General features: G+C 60.0%; 2 protein-coding genes across 4 annotated transcripts; one reads left to right on the forward strand and one right to left on the reverse strand.

Moving 5' to 3' along the window:
* The first annotated feature begins 1536 nt into the window (after nucleotides 1-1536).
* DENND1C (DENN domain containing 1C) lies at nucleotides 1537-10464 on the forward strand. The gene is made up of 23 exons (XM_072721642.1): nucleotides 1537-1639; nucleotides 2914-2978; nucleotides 3059-3102; nucleotides 3228-3277; nucleotides 3487-3606; nucleotides 3691-3760; nucleotides 3937-4011; nucleotides 4102-4167; nucleotides 4273-4326; nucleotides 4440-4550; nucleotides 5224-5324; nucleotides 5413-5458; nucleotides 5571-5672; nucleotides 5767-5892; nucleotides 6757-6861; nucleotides 7659-7749; nucleotides 7846-7886; nucleotides 8112-8183; nucleotides 8854-8898; nucleotides 8967-9074; nucleotides 9278-9345; nucleotides 9489-9696; nucleotides 9787-10464. The coding sequence occupies exons 1-23, from the start codon at nucleotides 1623-1625 to the stop codon at nucleotides 10402-10404; spliced, it is 2403 nt and encodes an 800-aa protein (XP_072577743.1). The 5' UTR covers nucleotides 1537-1622; the 3' UTR covers nucleotides 10405-10464.
* Nucleotides 8327-15008, reverse strand: CRB3 (crumbs cell polarity complex component 3). Of its 3 annotated transcripts, XM_025988505.2 has the most exons (6): nucleotides 14450-15008; nucleotides 13097-13185; nucleotides 12556-12731; nucleotides 11770-11843; nucleotides 11331-11474; nucleotides 8327-10982 (listed from the first exon to the last, which is right to left on the reverse strand). In XM_025988505.2, the coding sequence occupies exons 3-6, from the start codon at nucleotides 12635-12637 to the stop codon at nucleotides 10911-10913; spliced, it is 372 nt and encodes a 123-aa protein (XP_025844290.1). In that variant the 5' UTR covers nucleotides 12638-12731; nucleotides 13097-13185; nucleotides 14450-15008; the 3' UTR covers nucleotides 8327-10910. The 3 variants fall into 3 exon arrangements, with proteins under 3 accessions (XP_025844290.1, XP_025844292.1, XP_025844291.1); XM_025988507.2 differs by lacking the exons at nucleotides 13097-13185; nucleotides 14450-15008 and adding an exon at nucleotides 12964-13082; XM_025988506.2 differs by lacking the exons at nucleotides 13097-13185; nucleotides 14450-15008 and adding an exon at nucleotides 12956-13086 and having other exon boundaries at nucleotides 10699-10982.
* Nucleotides 15009-15415: the final 407 nt, after the last annotated feature.

The raw sequence follows: 15415 nt of genomic DNA on the forward strand, positions 1-15415 counted from the left end.
GGGCTCTACCCTCATGGCCTAGTCAATTGGCCCCACCTCCTAATACCATCACCTTGGGGGGTGGGACTCAATCTGTGAATTTGGGGAAGGACACAAATTCATTCGGTGTCTAGCAAGGTCTAAGAGTGTGAGAAGAGAGAGGGGGAAGGCCGATGTGCCATCGTCCCCAGGCCTGGCTGTGGTCCAGCCTCCCTGGAGAAAAAAAAGGGACACCGGGCTCTCTCAGCCTCATCCACCTGTGTCTTGGCTGGAGGCTTTAGAGGGATGTGTGTGTGTGTCTGTTCACATGTTTGTGCACCTGCTCACCCCCCCCCCCCCCCACTCCTTGGCGTGGAAATACCTTGCACCTGTGGTCACAACAGACACGTGCAGAATGAGAATCCCCAGTCACCTGCATCTCTACATGATCCGATGGACTAGACACAAATCCCACAGCCACACAGACACACCCACATTCACCTCCAGATACCCTGGGACAAGCCAGACATGAGGATTCTGGCACATGCACATCTACATCCACACAGACGCTCTCAGCATCTTTCAGGAGGCCAAGAAGCCTTGCAGACTCTGTCGAATTTTGACTCCTAAGCGCGTCTGTGGGATTTTGTGTGTAGGTGCGTGACCATGGGGACCTGTACTGTGCTCTGCCTCTGTGCCTGCACGTGCGTCCCTGTGCTTCACAGGGACAATGTGCCCCTCTGTCCACTTGCATTCTGTCTCTTCCTGAGACTGCAACTCTGCTCTGGTGTGTCTGGACAAGTCCCTCTCCATGTGTGCAATGGCGTGTGACTGGTTCTGACTCTGGCCTGTGGCCGGGTCCTGACCATGTCCGCCTCTTTGTCACTGCTCTACCTACATCCGTGCCCTAGGCGCTCCTGTCTCTCGCCCAGATCTGATCTCTGTGGTGCACAGCTGTGGTCTGTTGTCTCTGTCTGGAGCTGCCCGCTGGCTGCACCGGCGTGTGACCTCTGTGTCTATCACACAGAGGCTGGGCGACGACCGCTCCCTCCGCATGTGTGCTGTCCCTCTGCATTCATCGCGTCGGGTCCAGACAGACTCTGCTCTGTGTGCTGTGACTATGCAGGCCTGTTTGTCTGTGTCAGTCACTTCCTGGCTCTGTATGTGTCTGTCTGTCTGTCTGTCTGTTCCTGTGTACGGACTGCTATCTGCCCACCTCCCTGGCTCCCCGGCGTCCACTGTCCAGCCTGGCTCCCTCTGGTGGCCCTACAGGGAATGGCCCCTACAGAGGGACCAAAGGAAGGACAAGTTGTGCAGAGGAGGCATTTTAGGCAAATTCTGAATCTTCGGCTGCCCCAGAGACAAGGGGGCTTGGGTGTGATGACAGGGCCCCAGAGGTGCCCTGGCGTGGCAGGACGGTGCCGGGGGTCTAGCCTCTGAGCCCGCCGCCCATCCCACCCATCCTCAGAAGGCTAGGAGGCAGGACGCCTGGGTCTCTCACAGGGGTGGGGGCGGGGGCCTCCCTCCTGGGACGTCACCCGTCAAACTTCCTCTCTCGGCCACACAGGAAGCCGAGCGGGCTCGGGGCCCAGCCCTGCGCAAGCACAGGCCCCGGGGACCCCTGGGGCAAGGGCCCCACCGCCAGCGGCGGCCCTGCAGGGACCATGGGATCCAAAGCCGAGTAAGAGCTGCGCCCTCCCCCGCTCTCTGGACCAGGATTCCCAGGGCAGGCCTGGGCTGGGGCCGAGGGGTGCTGGGCTGGGGCAGGCCCCGGGGGGGACAGGTGGCCGGGACTGGGGCCGGCCTCTCAGCAGGCCCGCGGTGTGAACTGGACTCTCAGGCACACTCGGGCCACTCGCAGCTCCTCTTCCCTCTTTCTCTTTCTCCTTCCGGCTCTGTGTGACTAAGTTTGTAACTCTGAGTGGGCACCCCTTGGTGTGCCAGAGAGATGGGGAACATGGCTTGGGGGGGATCAGCGGGGGACGGGGTGGTGAGACAGGTTGTGTGGGTCCGTGTGCCCGGTGCTCGTGTGGGACCATGTGAGCATGAGGGTGAAGTGCCGGGGGTTCCCGCATCGGGGACTGTACATGTCTGCAGCCAGTCCCCATCCTGCCCTGTGTCTCTCTTCAGGTCTCATTGTCCCTCTCCCTGAGTCCACGTCCCAGCATCCTCTGGCAGGGGGGGGTGGTGGTGGAGGGGTGGGCGGGGACAAGGGAGGATGGCTGAGAATCCAGGGGTCCCAGAAGTACCAGGGCATGCTGCCCTCCTTCCTCTGATGAGAAATCTGGGGTCAGCCCCTGGGGCACCATGAAGTCCCACACACAGACACACAGGCAGGGGCTCTTGCTCTCACGACCACAGGAATCCACACACATTTACCCAGCCACGCTCACGGGCACGCAGGAGACTGTGGATGTCGTTCATCCTCACACAGGCTTGGTCGCACACACTCACACTCCCCCCCTGACACCTACAGTGGACAGTCAGGCAGACTCAGGGTAGAGTCACACACACACACACACACACACACACACACCTCTGCATGGTCACATAAGTCCTGCTCACACATACACATCTGCATGCTCACACAAGTCATGAACACATGCACACACACACATGCTGCACATTCACCTAAGTCCTGCTCACACAAGTCATGCAACACATAAATACAAGTCACACGCTCGTAATCAGGTACACATGCATATCTGTGTGTACACACAAGTCACATGCACACACACGGTCGCATTCTCACTCTCCTCCATACCTCTGTCATGCACATACAGTCAACACTAGTGTTCGCACAGCATCACACGACCTATGCACTGCTACAAATCATTTAGGTCACACACACACAGTTGCACCTGTCACACACATACAGAGCAGCAGACACGACCACATACACAGAAGCAAGCCCCTGGACCCACTAAGCCATGTCCCACATGTCCTGTCCCACAGAGGGGGTCCACCTGCCATGTTTGATTGGTTCTTTGAAGCAGCCTGCCCTGCCTCCCTGCAGGAAGGTGAGTTGGGGGTATCAGGTGGGAACGGGGACACGAGGATGGATCTGGGACCCTGGACTTAGAAGCCTGCTCTCCCGCAGATCCCCCCATCCTGCGGCAGTTCCCCCCAGACTTCAGGGACCAGGTATGCAGGCTGGCTCTTTGCTCCCCTGGAGCCAGGGTCAGTCCCCCCAGGGGAAGAGACAGTCTTGGCCAGGGTTGTGGCCCAGCCTGGGTGGTCAAGCAGCGTGTGCTTCTCTCCATCTCCAGGAAGCTATGCAGATGGTGCCTAAATTCTGCTTCCCTTTTGATGTGGAAAGGTACGGAGGGAAACAGACACTCAAGGCCCCAAGGACTCAGACCTCTCAGGGACCCCCAGGATTCAAACACCCAGGGACCCTGACAACTGAGAACCTAAACACCCAGAACCACAGACTGGTGGACACAATACTAGGAGTGCTGAGGGGGGGGCGGGCATGGATCAGAAAGCTGGGACCTTCAGGTCTCTAAGAGCCTTTCCCAACTGCAGGGAGCCTCCCAGCCCGGCTGTCCAGCATTTCACCTTCGCCCTCACTGACCTGAGCGGCACCCGCAGATTTGGTTTCTGCCACCTACGGGCTGGTGCCCACAGTTGCCTCTGCATCCTCAGGTATGGGGTATGGGGCTCTGGGGTGGGGCTGGGAAGGGCCTCGGCCTAGGGGTACTTTGTAGAACCTATGTCTTCTCTCCACAGCCACCTGCCTTGGTTTGAGGTGTTCTACAAGCTGCTGAACACAGTGGGCGACCTCCTGGCCCAGGATCAAGTGAGACCAGCCCCCCTTCCTATTCCTGTGGGAGCCCCAGCCTTACCCTCCCAAGCCCCCAGCCAGGCTCAGAACCTAAGACCCTCAGCTCCTCCCAGACCACTCAGCACCACCACCTCCCCTGGCCCCAAGGCCCCCAGAATCCCTTCTGGCTCAGACACCCCACTCCTACCCAGGTCTCTGAGGTCGAGGAACTTCTTCTAAACCTGCTGCAGCAGCCCCTGCCTGGGACTCAAGCCTCCATAGAGCTGGTGAGTAGCCCTCAACCCCTGGGTGTCCCCCCTTGGGTGGACAGAGAGGCTGCACCCCAGCCCTGACCACACAGCTACACTCTCTCCCAGGGCAGCGGAGTGACACTCTCCAGCGCACAAAGCATCCCGCCCCCTGCCCCTGGGAACAGCAGGCCGGTGAGCAGAACTGGGGACCCGGTTAGATTGGGCACCCAGGGGAGGCCGACCCCCCCCCCCCGGCTGATCGATGCCCCCACCCATCGCTCCCCCCCACCCCTCCAGCTTTCCTGCTTCGTAGCTCCCGACTCGGGCCGCCTGCCATCCATTCCTGAGAACGTGAGTGGACGCGTGGGAGGGGGTCCTGGGGGGCGCGGAGAGATTTCCAAACCCAGAGGGGGGCTGTCGAATCCTGCGGTCCCTCGCGCCCAGCGCTTCTCTCCGGTCCTCAGAGGAACCTGACGGAGCTGGTGGTGGCGGTGACCGACGAGAACATCGTGGGGCTGTTCGCCGCGCTCCTGGCGGAGAGAAGGGTCCTCCTCTTCTCCAGCAAGCTGAGCACCGTGAGGCGGGGGCCAGCCCTCCTGGGGCGGGGCGACGGGGCGGATCCCGAGCTCTAATTCCCCTGGGCGGGACTTGGGGCAAAGTCCTGGCTGGGTCCCTAACCCTGGCTGGGCCCTTCTGGGGGTCTCAGAGTGGGCGGGGCTGTAGGCCCCTCTCCTGCAGGGCTCGGTCCAGACCCCGCCCACTAGGGGCCGAAACGAGACTGGCTCCGCCCCTCTGGGGGCTGCGAGCCTGGGGAGCAAATCCTAGTTGCATCGCTAGGAGGAGGCCTGGGGTCTGGGGGGTCGGGAGTGCGGGACCTACGCCGGCTCCATCCCCAGGGGCGGGACCCAGGGCGCCGAGTCCTGGCCCCGCCTCCTGGGGAGCGCTCGGGAGGGCTGCATATTAGCTCCGCCCCCTAAGGGCCTCTGCCCTGCGGAGTACTGGCTCCACCAGCTCCAAACACTGTCATTTGCCGAATTCTTGGTGTCCACAGGATTCCTAACGGGATTTGGATTTTCGCCTCTTACCCAGCAGTGCGTGGGGAAGGGGCGAGGAGGGGGAAATGGGGACAGGAGATTGGGGACGTGGGAAATGGAGCCGGGAGAGCCACCATCCGAAAGAGGGTCCTTGAAACTGGAGATGGGGGGAGGGTCCAGGCCTTGACCCCACGGCTCCCCCGCGTATCCGCAGCTGACATCGTGCGTCCACGCGTCCTGCGCCCTCCTGTACCCTATGCACTGGGAGCACGTGCTGATCCCCACGCTGCCGCCGCACCTGCTGGACTACTGCTGGTGAGGGACGGGGACTGGGGAAGGGACCTGGGATTCTGGGGACGCTGGGGCGGTGCCTGCATGACCCTGTGCCCTCGGTCGTCCGCAGTGCGCCCATGCCCTACCTCATCGGAGTGCACTCCAGTCTCGCCGAGGTGAGTGGTTGCAGCGCCGGCCGGGATCCCCCTCCTGCACCCCTAAATAAGCGCCCCCGCCAGGGATCCTCGGGCTCTGAGCGGCCGCCCCCACCTCCGCTCCCCAACGCAGAGAGTGCGAGAGAAAGCCCTGGAGGAAGTCGTGGTGATGAACGTGGACTCCAATATCCTGGAGACGCCCTTCGACGACGTGCAAGCGTTGCCCCCAGACGTGGTCAGTGTCACCCCTTTTGTGTTCCTGTCGCGTCGCGGCCGCTGAGGCCCCACACCCCCTGGCTCAGGGCTCACAGCCTCCGCTGGTTCCCCAGGTGTCCCTGCTCAGACTGCGACTACGGAAGGTTGCGCTGGCGCCGGGGGAAGGGGTGTCCCGTCTCTTCCTCAAAGCCCAGGCCCTGCTCTTCGGGGGGTACCGCGATGCGCTCCTCTGCAGCCCGGTGAGCAGCGGGGAGGCCAGGGGAGAGGCCTCGTGGGCCACTGAAGGATTCATAATAGTAACAATAATGATGATGATGACGGTGATGGTGACCATACCTAGCCTTTATGGAGCGCTTACTCCGTGCCTCTGTTTGCTCATCTGTAAAATGGGATCCCCCTAGTACTCGCACAAAAGGGTCACATGCAAAATGTTTGGGGAATGCCTAGCACATCGTGAGCGCTTGACAAATACTAGGTTTTACTGTCACTATTATGTCACGTAATGCTCACAACACTATTATGAAATAGATACCATTATGGTCTCATTTTACATATGAGGAACCAAGGCTTGGAGAAGTCCCACAGCGGGGTGAGTGTTGAAGCCAGAACGTCAGGATCTGCCCATTCTCAAGCCTTCCCACCACCGTTTTCACAACTATTTTATAAAAACTTGGGAGCAGGGGTCTACAATTCGAGCATTGGACATTTCTGTTGGCTCTGCCTTTACAACACATTCCGAATCTGCCAATATCTCCCCTTTCCCGTCTCCTCCCGGGGCTGGGCCCCATTACTGCTTGCCTGGATTAGCGCCTTCATCTCCTTCAGTCGTCTCTCATGGGCTCCCACCCTCGCCCACTACAATCTGTCCTCCCCACAGCGGCCAGAAGTCACCTGTGAGCACCAGAATCAGGTCCCGCCCTCCTCCTCCTCAAAGGGTTAAAGCCAAGACCTCCCTGCGGCCCCCCCCCCCCAGACCCTGCACAAGATCAGACACACAGTAGGCACTCAGTCAACGTCTGCTACATAGACATATGGGTAAAATGATGGAGACAGGTGGGCTCCAGGAGAGCCACGGAAGATCAGATCGCGAGTCTTTCTTCTAGGGCCAGCCTGTGACCTTCAGTGAAGAAGCCTTCTTGGCCCAGAAGCCCGGAGCGCCCCTCCAGGCCTTCCACAGGCGGGCTGTGCACCTGCAGCTTTTTAAACAGGTGCGCCAGAGCCCTGGGGGCGGAGCCGGGGCTGGGAGGCGCGGCTAGGGCGGAAAATTCTGGGTCCTTGGAGGCGAGCCAGAGCTAGACAGGCAGCCGCCTGGGTCCCATTGGGCGAGACTAGAGTGGGCCCCTCGGGGTCCCACCCTTCAAGGTCCCCGGGTGGAGGCAGCATGACTGAACGCCTGTGTCCCTAAAGATGGGAGCCCCTGACTCCTGGGGGGATGAGATCTACCCCCCCCCAGGTCCCTGGGGAGATTGGGGTGGGATCAAATCTCTGGGTCCCTAAGGGTGGCGCGTCCGGGGCGGGGGTGGGTGTGCGTGCCGGACTCTAAATGGGGCGCGTCCCGAGCGCTCACTCCTCTTGCTGGGGAGGAGGGGGGCGGGGGCTCTTGGGTCACAGGGACGCGTGGGGAGAGGTGCAGCCGGACTCCTGGGTTCTCGGGAGGTGGGCTGGACTCTAGGGCCCATCTGTGCGGGGATGGGTTCTCGGGTCCCTGAAGGTGAGGTCGACTCCTTCCAGGATCACTGAAACGAGAGGGGCCGGTCCAGGAGTGTCAGTCCGACTTCCGGGTCCTTCTGAGGGGCGGAGTCTGGTCCTCGCCAGGTCCTGACCGGGGAGGCGGGGAGAGGGTTGGACTTCTGGCTGCCTCAGGTGGCTCCAGACTCCTGGGTCCCAGGGGTGAGCCCCCGGAGGGGCCAGGGATGGCTTCTGAGTCTGTAGGGCCAGCAGAACCCTGAGTCCTCAATTCAGATGTGTGGGTGGCAGCCCTTTCTGACCCTTACCGCGCCCCCAGTTCATCGAAGGGCGACTGGAGAAGCTGAACACAGGAGAGGGCTTCACAGATCTCTTTGAGCAGGAGATCACCTGCAGTGAGGCGTCCTCAGGTGAGCTCTGTGCCTAGCCCGGAGGGCCCTCCCCCCCCCGCCCCACCAGCACCGCAGCCTGAGCCCACCAGCCATGACCACCTCTCCTCCTTGCAGGTGCTCTTCGCTCCTACCAGCTCTGGGCAGACAACCTAAAGGTAGGAACACCGAACACTTGCTTAGTGTTTATTATTGGATTAACTTAGCCTCCTAACGGTCCCCAGGGAGCGTCATCATTATGCTCACTTAGAGACAGAAGTCAAGAAATCGAGACCTGGTGAGGGAGGGGGCCTTGTCCTGCACCACACAGCTGAAGGGGGGGAGATGGAGTCTGGGGGAACCCCAAGGGACCAAGTCTCTCTCCTCCCATTCTCTCTCCCCAGAAAGGCGGCGGTGCCCTCCTGCATTCAGTCAAGGCCAAGACCCAACCAGCCGTCAAAAACATGTACCGCTCGGTGAGGCTACACTAGACAGGCCACTTACTGGGGTGACAAAGACAAGGGGACAAGGCACCTTTCAACCCCTCATGGGGACATGACATGTTAACCCCACATTTAAAGTGCACTTTTTTTTTTTTTAATCAGAACTGGACCAGCAGTTAAACTGTTAACAAGTCTTCCTGCTTTTATTCTCCCGCGTACCTACTCATTTTTGTCAGGATCATTGGTTCCCTATTTAAAATTGACAACCTAGATTCATTGGTGAACATCCTTTGTCCTCAGACACGACGACAGTCCCAGCCTCTGTCCTTGTTTCTCTTCTCTCAAGCCCAGAAGTTTCCTGTGGCCAACTTCTGCAGCTTCGAGGTGTCCCTTAGGATTTACTCGAGTTGTCCCTTAGGATTTATTCCTTGCTTGGCTTTTGAATGCTGATACATTTTTACAACATTCCATTTTTGCCCCTCCCCATTTCATTCAGCGGTTACGTCCCCTAGGAATACTCCCTCTGTATTAGGCAAGCGGTGAGTTTGCATGGACTTCTCAGGTGGCAAGTGGAGAATTGTGACTTTCTGTGAGGCCCAAACGTGAACAGATGGCAAGACAGTTGTCCTATGATGGAGAGCTGAGCTCTCAAATGCTCAGGGTCAAGTCACTGTGGAGTCTAATTCTTTTGGCTCCTCCGCAGGCCAAGAGCGGCTTGAAGGGTATGCAGAGCCTTCTGATGTACAAGGTAAGGCCAGTGGCCAGTGGCCGGGGCAGTGGAAGAAGGGGCTCCTGGCTCACTCACCCTCTTCCTAGGATGGGGACTCTGGCCTGCAAAGGGGGGGTTCCTTGAGAGCCCCGTCCTTCACCAGCCGCTCAGATCGCCTGCAGCAGCGCCTGCCTATCACCCAGCACTTTGGAAAGGTAGGTCTGCCTGCCTGCCCGACCACCACCACAAATGCTCTCACCTGGAATTACCACCTAGGCCTCCTCCCATTCTGTCTTCATTCAAACACCTCACAGTTCACCTACCCCAATATCCGGTGCCCACTTAACACTCACCCTCCCCCAGAAACCTGCTTGGGTATTTCCTGAGGCCCTGCCCTCCGAGAATCTGTCTTTTGCAGAACCGGCCCATTCGCCCCAGCAGGAGGCTGCGGCTGGAGGAGAGACCTCTCCAATCCCTGGGGGAGAGGTAAGGCTCAATGGCTGGGGAGGGAGCCTTATTGGGAGTGGGAGGCCAAGACTGATGGGGAGGGTGGTCTCTAAACTCAAGAACCGTCCAGTCAAAACTGGGGAGTCTTGAGCAGACATGTGAGGCGGCCCATCCTTACCCAGGGCACCTGCTCTGAGCCCTGAGGATGCCCAGGACCCATGGGCAGAGGAGGCTCTGGACAGCAGTTTCCTGGGGTCTGGAGAAGAACTGGATTTGCTGAGCGAGATTCTGGACAGTCTGAGCACGGGAGCCAGCAGGACGAGCAGCCTACGGCCCAGTCAGAGCTTGGACTGCTGCCACAGAGGGGACTCGGACAGCTGCTTCAGCCTGGTGAGAGCCTCCTAGTCCTCCCCCACTAGCCCATCCAGCCCCTCCAGCATCGAAGGCCAGCAACTTGCCCATCTCCCTACCCCTACCCAGCCTGACATACCAGGAGGACCAAGATGGCAACCAGAGGATGAGAAACCACCAGAGCCTCAGCCCCTGTCCCTGTCTGCTGACCTGCCATCTCTGCACACCCTCCAGCCTTTAGATGCCATGATCTCCTCAGAGGACCCTACTTCCCAGCCACCCTTGGAGGCCAGCCAAGAAATCATACTTCCATCCCAGTCCTCATCAGGTCCTGTGGACACATGCAGCCAAGGAGACCCTGAGTCCCATCTCCTAATCCTACATCTCTCCCCTTCCCCCAAGGAAGTCGAAGATCCCAGAGCCCAGGACAGCCCCTGCTCCCAGCTCTCCACAGAACCCACCCAGTCCAGCCCTCCAGAAAGCCCCCAACTTCTGGTCCCCACAAAGCCCAACGTGGATATTACCCGGACCTTCCAACCCCTTGATTCTTCCTCAGATACCGGTTCCCCAGAGAATCCCAGATCCCAGCCTTCTGAGGTCCTGCTGGCAGAACCCGTTCACCCCCAGCTCCCGGAGGGGGCGCCGGGAGCCCTCAGATCCCCTGCTGCACCTGCCAACGACTGGCAGGGGCCCCAGGCTAGGAGCGGGCCCAGAGTTGCTGAGCTTAAAAAGTGTTTTGAAGGTTAAGAATCAGGGTCCTGGAGGAGACCCCCGTCCTTCCTTCAATAAAACCACAAGAACCCAAAACTGGTTTTCCTGGTGAGTTTATCCGGGGGCCCTCTCTCTGCTCAGAAACACAGCCCATCCACTACCTTCCTCCTGGAGCAGCCTCCAGTTGGCTGGAAGGTGCAGCTGAAAGCCCCTCCCTTCCAGGAAGCCCTCCCAGCCCTCGGATCCTTGCAACCTTACAATTCATCTCTCAACAGCCTATGAGTCCTGAGTGTGTTCCTCCCATCTAGACTAATTCCTGCCCCCATCAGCTCAAAAAACAACAACAAGTTTTAATATCCCTCACTACTGAATATATGTAAATATATAAAATGTGAGCAGCACACTCTCCCTAGCCCTCAGGGACTGTCTTTAAAGCACCTTCTTCCCTTCTACTCTTAAGCACTGGGTAAGTTTGGTTGCCCAGAGAGGGCTCAGCCTTCCCCTAAGGTCACACAGCAAGGGAGATGGATAGAAAAGGGGACCTAGATGGGCAGGCAGCCCCGCACTGTCTCCTTGGAGTCCTGGGGAGCCCGGGCCTCGGCTGCATGGTTGAACTGAAAGGAAAGGAGAGGATTTGTCGGGCCTGTGCGGCAGCAGGACAAACAGCCGAGCGAAGACGGTGCAGCAAGCGCGGAGGCGGGCCCCCAGCCCCGGCACCCCTAACTGCAGGCAGAGTCAAGCAGAGGTGGCATGCTTCACCGAGCCCGCCAGGCAGGTGCCCCATGGCCCCCCAAGTCCTCCTGAACCATCAGAGGCTGTTGTCTCGGTGGCGGCTGCTGTGTGTGAGCGAGCACCGGGCGGTCCTGGGCAGTGGTGGCGGCTACAGCAGGCCCCAGCATTCAGATGAGCCGCTCCTCGGGCGGCAGCTTGAGGTTGGGGGGCGGCGGCACACGGGCACCCACCTGCTCCTCGCTGCTGGGCCGGTAGGTGCCCTGTGTCTGCCGCTTCTCACGCAGTTTTCGCAGCAGCAGCACCAGCCCCACGGCCAGAAGCACGGCGGCCAGGAGGGAGAAGACCACAATGATGGCAGTGATGGCCTCCTGAGACTGCAGGAGAGGGGACAGGTTGTCCACCCTCACCTGAGAAGCATCCAGGGCTCCTAATCTCTCCACCCACCCACCCCCCTGCCAAAGCCCCCCACTTTTGGTGATGTGGATCCTCCACCCAGGACCCCCGATTCCCATCAATCACATCTGGGGCTCCCAGGCTCCCCCCTGCCACGCCTGGGATCTCCCTCCCAAGCACCTGCCACCTCTGGGAGTCTGGGCCCTTTCACCTGCTACGTGTGGGACACCTGAATAAATCCCTGTGACCCTCCTCCTACATATAACCCCAACTCACCAGGGCCCCATTGGAGCCAGAGCCGGGGGCAGAGGGTGTAATGGTGCTGTTCTCATTTACCTGGGGGTCCAGCGCTGTGGGGAAGGGGTGGGTAGAGAGGATAAGTTAATCCTTATCTAGCCTTCCCATCTTGGCATGACTGCACCTCCCTTGGGCATCCCTCAGTTAGGACCCTGCCTTTCTCCGTCTTCCGTTCTGGTAGAGACTGTGGGTACCCTGCATGCAGGGGCCGGCCTGGTTGTTTCTGCTCCTCTAGCCACCCCCAAACTCCACAAAGCCCAGCAGTGAGTAATCAGCCACCAGTAGTTTGCAGTTTGTGCTGAGTTGGGGTCTGCTGTAATGGACGGTGTCTGAACGTCAGACCCTGCCCTCCCCCACCCCCCACCCCTCCAGCCCTCCGTTGGCCCTTAAGGATCTGGGTGGATCCTGCGTTTCCCTGGAGTGTCTGACTCACATCTCCCCCCAGGCTCCCGAAACTGAAATAGGACTGAAAGGCTGGGTCCACACCTATGGCCAGTCTGGTCAACCCAGGCAGGCCTCCTCCTGGCTCCCATCCGCCAAAAACACCTCCAGCACAGGGAGACTCAGGTACACGGGCTCCTGTCCCTGGCTCACAATTCCACCTTCCCCGGGAACTCAGGAATTCTACACCAACTCCAATCGTGCAAGGAAATCCCTACCCCTGCCCGACCCTGTAGCCTCCTCTCAAGGTATCCGGTGACCGCTCCGCGTTCTTGACCTCTCCAGGGCCCAGGTAACCCCCGCGCGCCCCCCGCCGGTACCTACTTTGCCCCCAGGCCCGGCCCCAGCGGGCCGGCAGCAGCGGCAGGCCGAGCGCCAGGAGCAGCCCCAGGCCGGGGCTCGCCATGGGCCGGGCGACGGGCTGGTGGCACCGGGGACCGGGCTTCGCGGGCGCGCTGCTTCTACCGCATCTCGGGCCGGGGGTCCCCGCGACCCGGCACCTGGGGCGGCAGAAAGAGAAAGGCCGGGGCGTGGGGGACGGGCCCGGACCCTGGCGCAGGCCGAGGGGAGGGATGACCCGCCCCGGGCACCCAGGAGTCCCGCCCCGCCCCCGCCGCCAGAGGTCAGAGATTAAAGATTAACTCGAGGCGGCGCGTTCCTGGGCTGGGGAAAGGGAAGGGGGCCGGAGGGGGGAGGGGGAGGCAGGCCAAGCCGCGCGTCCTACCTCCCTACCTGGCCCAGGCGTCTCCGACCTGGCTCAGGTTCCCGGTCCGGGTCCCTGGCTCGAACCCTCGGTGCGTCCGTCGGTAGCTCGGGCTCCTCCAGCCCCGCCCGCTCACGTGACCCGGAAAGTTTAGTCACTCACCTGGGAGGGGAGCGCACTTCCGGCTTGTGCACCTGAGCCTCGATGGGAGGGCGGAGCCAAGCGGAGGTGGGACCGCGCCAGGGACGCACCTGTAACGGGAACCCAATTCTATAATACGGAAGAGTAAAAAGGCGCGGAAGCGCGCAGGTGTACGACGGCCCTTCCACCTATATTGCGGGCATATCTGTAGGATCGCGTTAGTGTGGAGGCATTACCGGGCGTGGAGACACTGGTGCATGAGGCACTCCTGTCTGGGGCAGGCCTGAATGGGTGGGCCCTAATAAAAACACACCTGTGTGGGACACACCTGCCTAGGAGCCAACCTGTAGGGAAGACATTTGCGTGGATATATGAGAAGAACCCCTATGGGAGACATCTGCATTGAATCACACCTATTTGGAGTACAGCTGAACGGAAACATACCTGTGTAGAAGACAGCTGTTTAGAGCACACCTGCATTATAGCAAACCCCTAACCGAGACACGCTGATGTAGGATACGTTTGTCTCGGAAACGCATCTGCATGGCTCGCCCATGAGACGAGCAACACTAGTATGAGGAATCCCTGTGGGGAAATGTATTGGAAAGACCCATACAAGACACAACTGCATTTCAGTACACCTCATAGGACCCAGGTATATGCAGTTGTGCCCATACAGGTGTGTACTTAACTACAGCATACCTATGGGGGGAGGCCGGGGGGAGCTATATAATGCATTCCTGGGTGGGTTTCTGTTGAGAAACACACCTGTGAAATGAAGGCAAAAGCCTGGTATGAGGAACATCTGCATAGAATTGAGATCAAATGAAAAAAAAAAAAAAGACCTGAGAACATCTGCATGAGGCACACATATTGAAGCGCACTGGAGCTTCAGGGGGGTGGGGGGGGCAGCAGGACAGAGGCTCGTGTGTATTGAGGCCCACCTGTCAGGGATGTATCTGAGGCATTCCCAGGCATTTCTCTGGGAAAACAATTTGTATTCCCCACGTTGTAGGGCACCCGCAAGGACCCCCCTGTGAAGAAAACACCTGTGAGGGGACCCTCCTCCAAAGGGGCCCTTTGGTCTGGGACCCACAGGTGCGTTTGAGCACACCTGTCTGGGCAGAGCTAAATGTGCCCCTAGGGCCGTCCCTTCCGATAAAGGACGGTGGTAATAAGACCACCCCCCACCCCGGGAACTCTGGGGTGAAGAGGAAGGGTTAAGGGGAAATTATCACTTTTAGAGGATAGAGCGGTGGGTCAGAATTCCAGGTCTGGTTATATCCCCGCTTTGCCCCTTTCTGGGCATGTGGCCTCGGGGGAGCAGTTTAACCTTCTGTTCCTGTGTGAAGTGGGAAAGCCAGTCCCACCTACCTTATAGGGTTTCGGCGAGGACGACGCGAGGGGGGAGTAAAAGGCCTGGGTTGTGCAACGCCGTGAATCAATGTTAGCTATTGTTAGTACTTTTCGCCCAGTGGTCTGGCCGCCCCTCCCCCTAACGGTGACTCCAGAAACTGCGCCCGAAAGGAGTGGGCGGGACTTTCGGCAGGTGCAGCGAGCGCGACAGGCGGGTGCCCCGCCTCCAGCGCTCGGCTCCCCGCTCTTCCTCCGCACTCGTGCCTGGGACACTGAGGTCCATCCCCAGGTTGGTCTGGAGAGAGCAGTTCGCACGGCGACTGGATCCGGCTGCGGCCTCTTTAAGGCGGCCGGGCCGGCCCGAGGCTGCGGGGGCTCGAGGCAGCACCCGGTGGACGCGGAAGCCCCGCCCAGGTGGGGCGGGGGGGCGGTGCTCCGGCAGCTCCGGCCAATAGGAAGCCGACCTTGCAGCCGCGCCGCAGGTTGATCTTCCGTTTCGCAGTCTGAGTGGGACCGAAACGCAAGGCTCGCGGGCGGGATGTCGGGTTCCAGCGAGAAAGCACCGCTGCTCGATCTTCGGTTTCTGTGACCGAGCGGGGAATGTGAAGTGAGCGGGCGGGCAGATGGAGGGCTGGAAGGCGCAGGGTTGGCTCTTCCGCAAGTCTGGGGAAAACGAGGACTTTATTGCCTAAAGAGGGGAGGGAGGTCAAGTGGAAAGGGATTACGAAACCAAATCCCTGATATCTCTCTGCTGGGCCCGCTCGGGAAGAGGGTAAACTGAGGCACACAAGGCGGAACTCTGAAAGCAGGATTGACCCCATTGATCTCTCCAGCCCCTCTCCCCAGAATGGACCCCCGTGCTTCCCGGGCTGGGCAACACCAGAGCATCCCCGGCGTCTCGCCCCGCACCCCGCAGCTCCGCCTCCGGCCCCCTCCCCCCCGAAGCGGGTCGGGGGAGGAGACGCAAGTTCTGGCGCGCGCGGC

This window comes from Vulpes vulpes, chromosome 9 (assembly GCF_048418805.1).
Source record: "Vulpes vulpes isolate BD-2025 chromosome 9, VulVul3, whole genome shotgun sequence".
Classification (NCBI taxonomy): domain Eukaryota; kingdom Metazoa; phylum Chordata; class Mammalia; order Carnivora; family Canidae; genus Vulpes; species Vulpes vulpes.

What these genes read in the sequence shown, in the direction of transcription:
- CRB3 (XM_025988505.2), bottom strand. Translation starts at nt 12,637, where the DNA reads ATGGCGAGCCCCGGCCTGGGGCTGCTCCTGGCGCTCGGCCTGCCGCTG. An exon ending in CTGGCTCCAATGGGGCCCTG is followed by an intron (nt 11,475 to 11,769) that starts GTGAGTTGGGGT and finishes CCTCTCCTGCAG; the next exon opens with TCTCAGGAGGCCATCACTGC. An exon ending in GGCCCAGCAGCGAGGAGCAG is followed by an intron (nt 10,983 to 11,330) that starts GTGGGTGCCCGT and finishes CTTTCCTTTCAG; the next exon opens with TTCAACCATGCAGCCGAGGC.
- DENND1C (XM_072721642.1), top strand. An exon ending in CCCCTGGGAACAGCAGGCCG is followed by an intron (nt 4,168 to 4,272) that starts GTGAGCAGAACT and finishes CCACCCCTCCAG; the next exon opens with CTTTCCTGCTTCGTAGCTCC. An exon ending in CTCCAATCCCTGGGGGAGAG is followed by an intron (nt 9,346 to 9,488) that starts GTAAGGCTCAAT and finishes ATCCTTACCCAG; the next exon opens with GGCACCTGCTCTGAGCCCTG.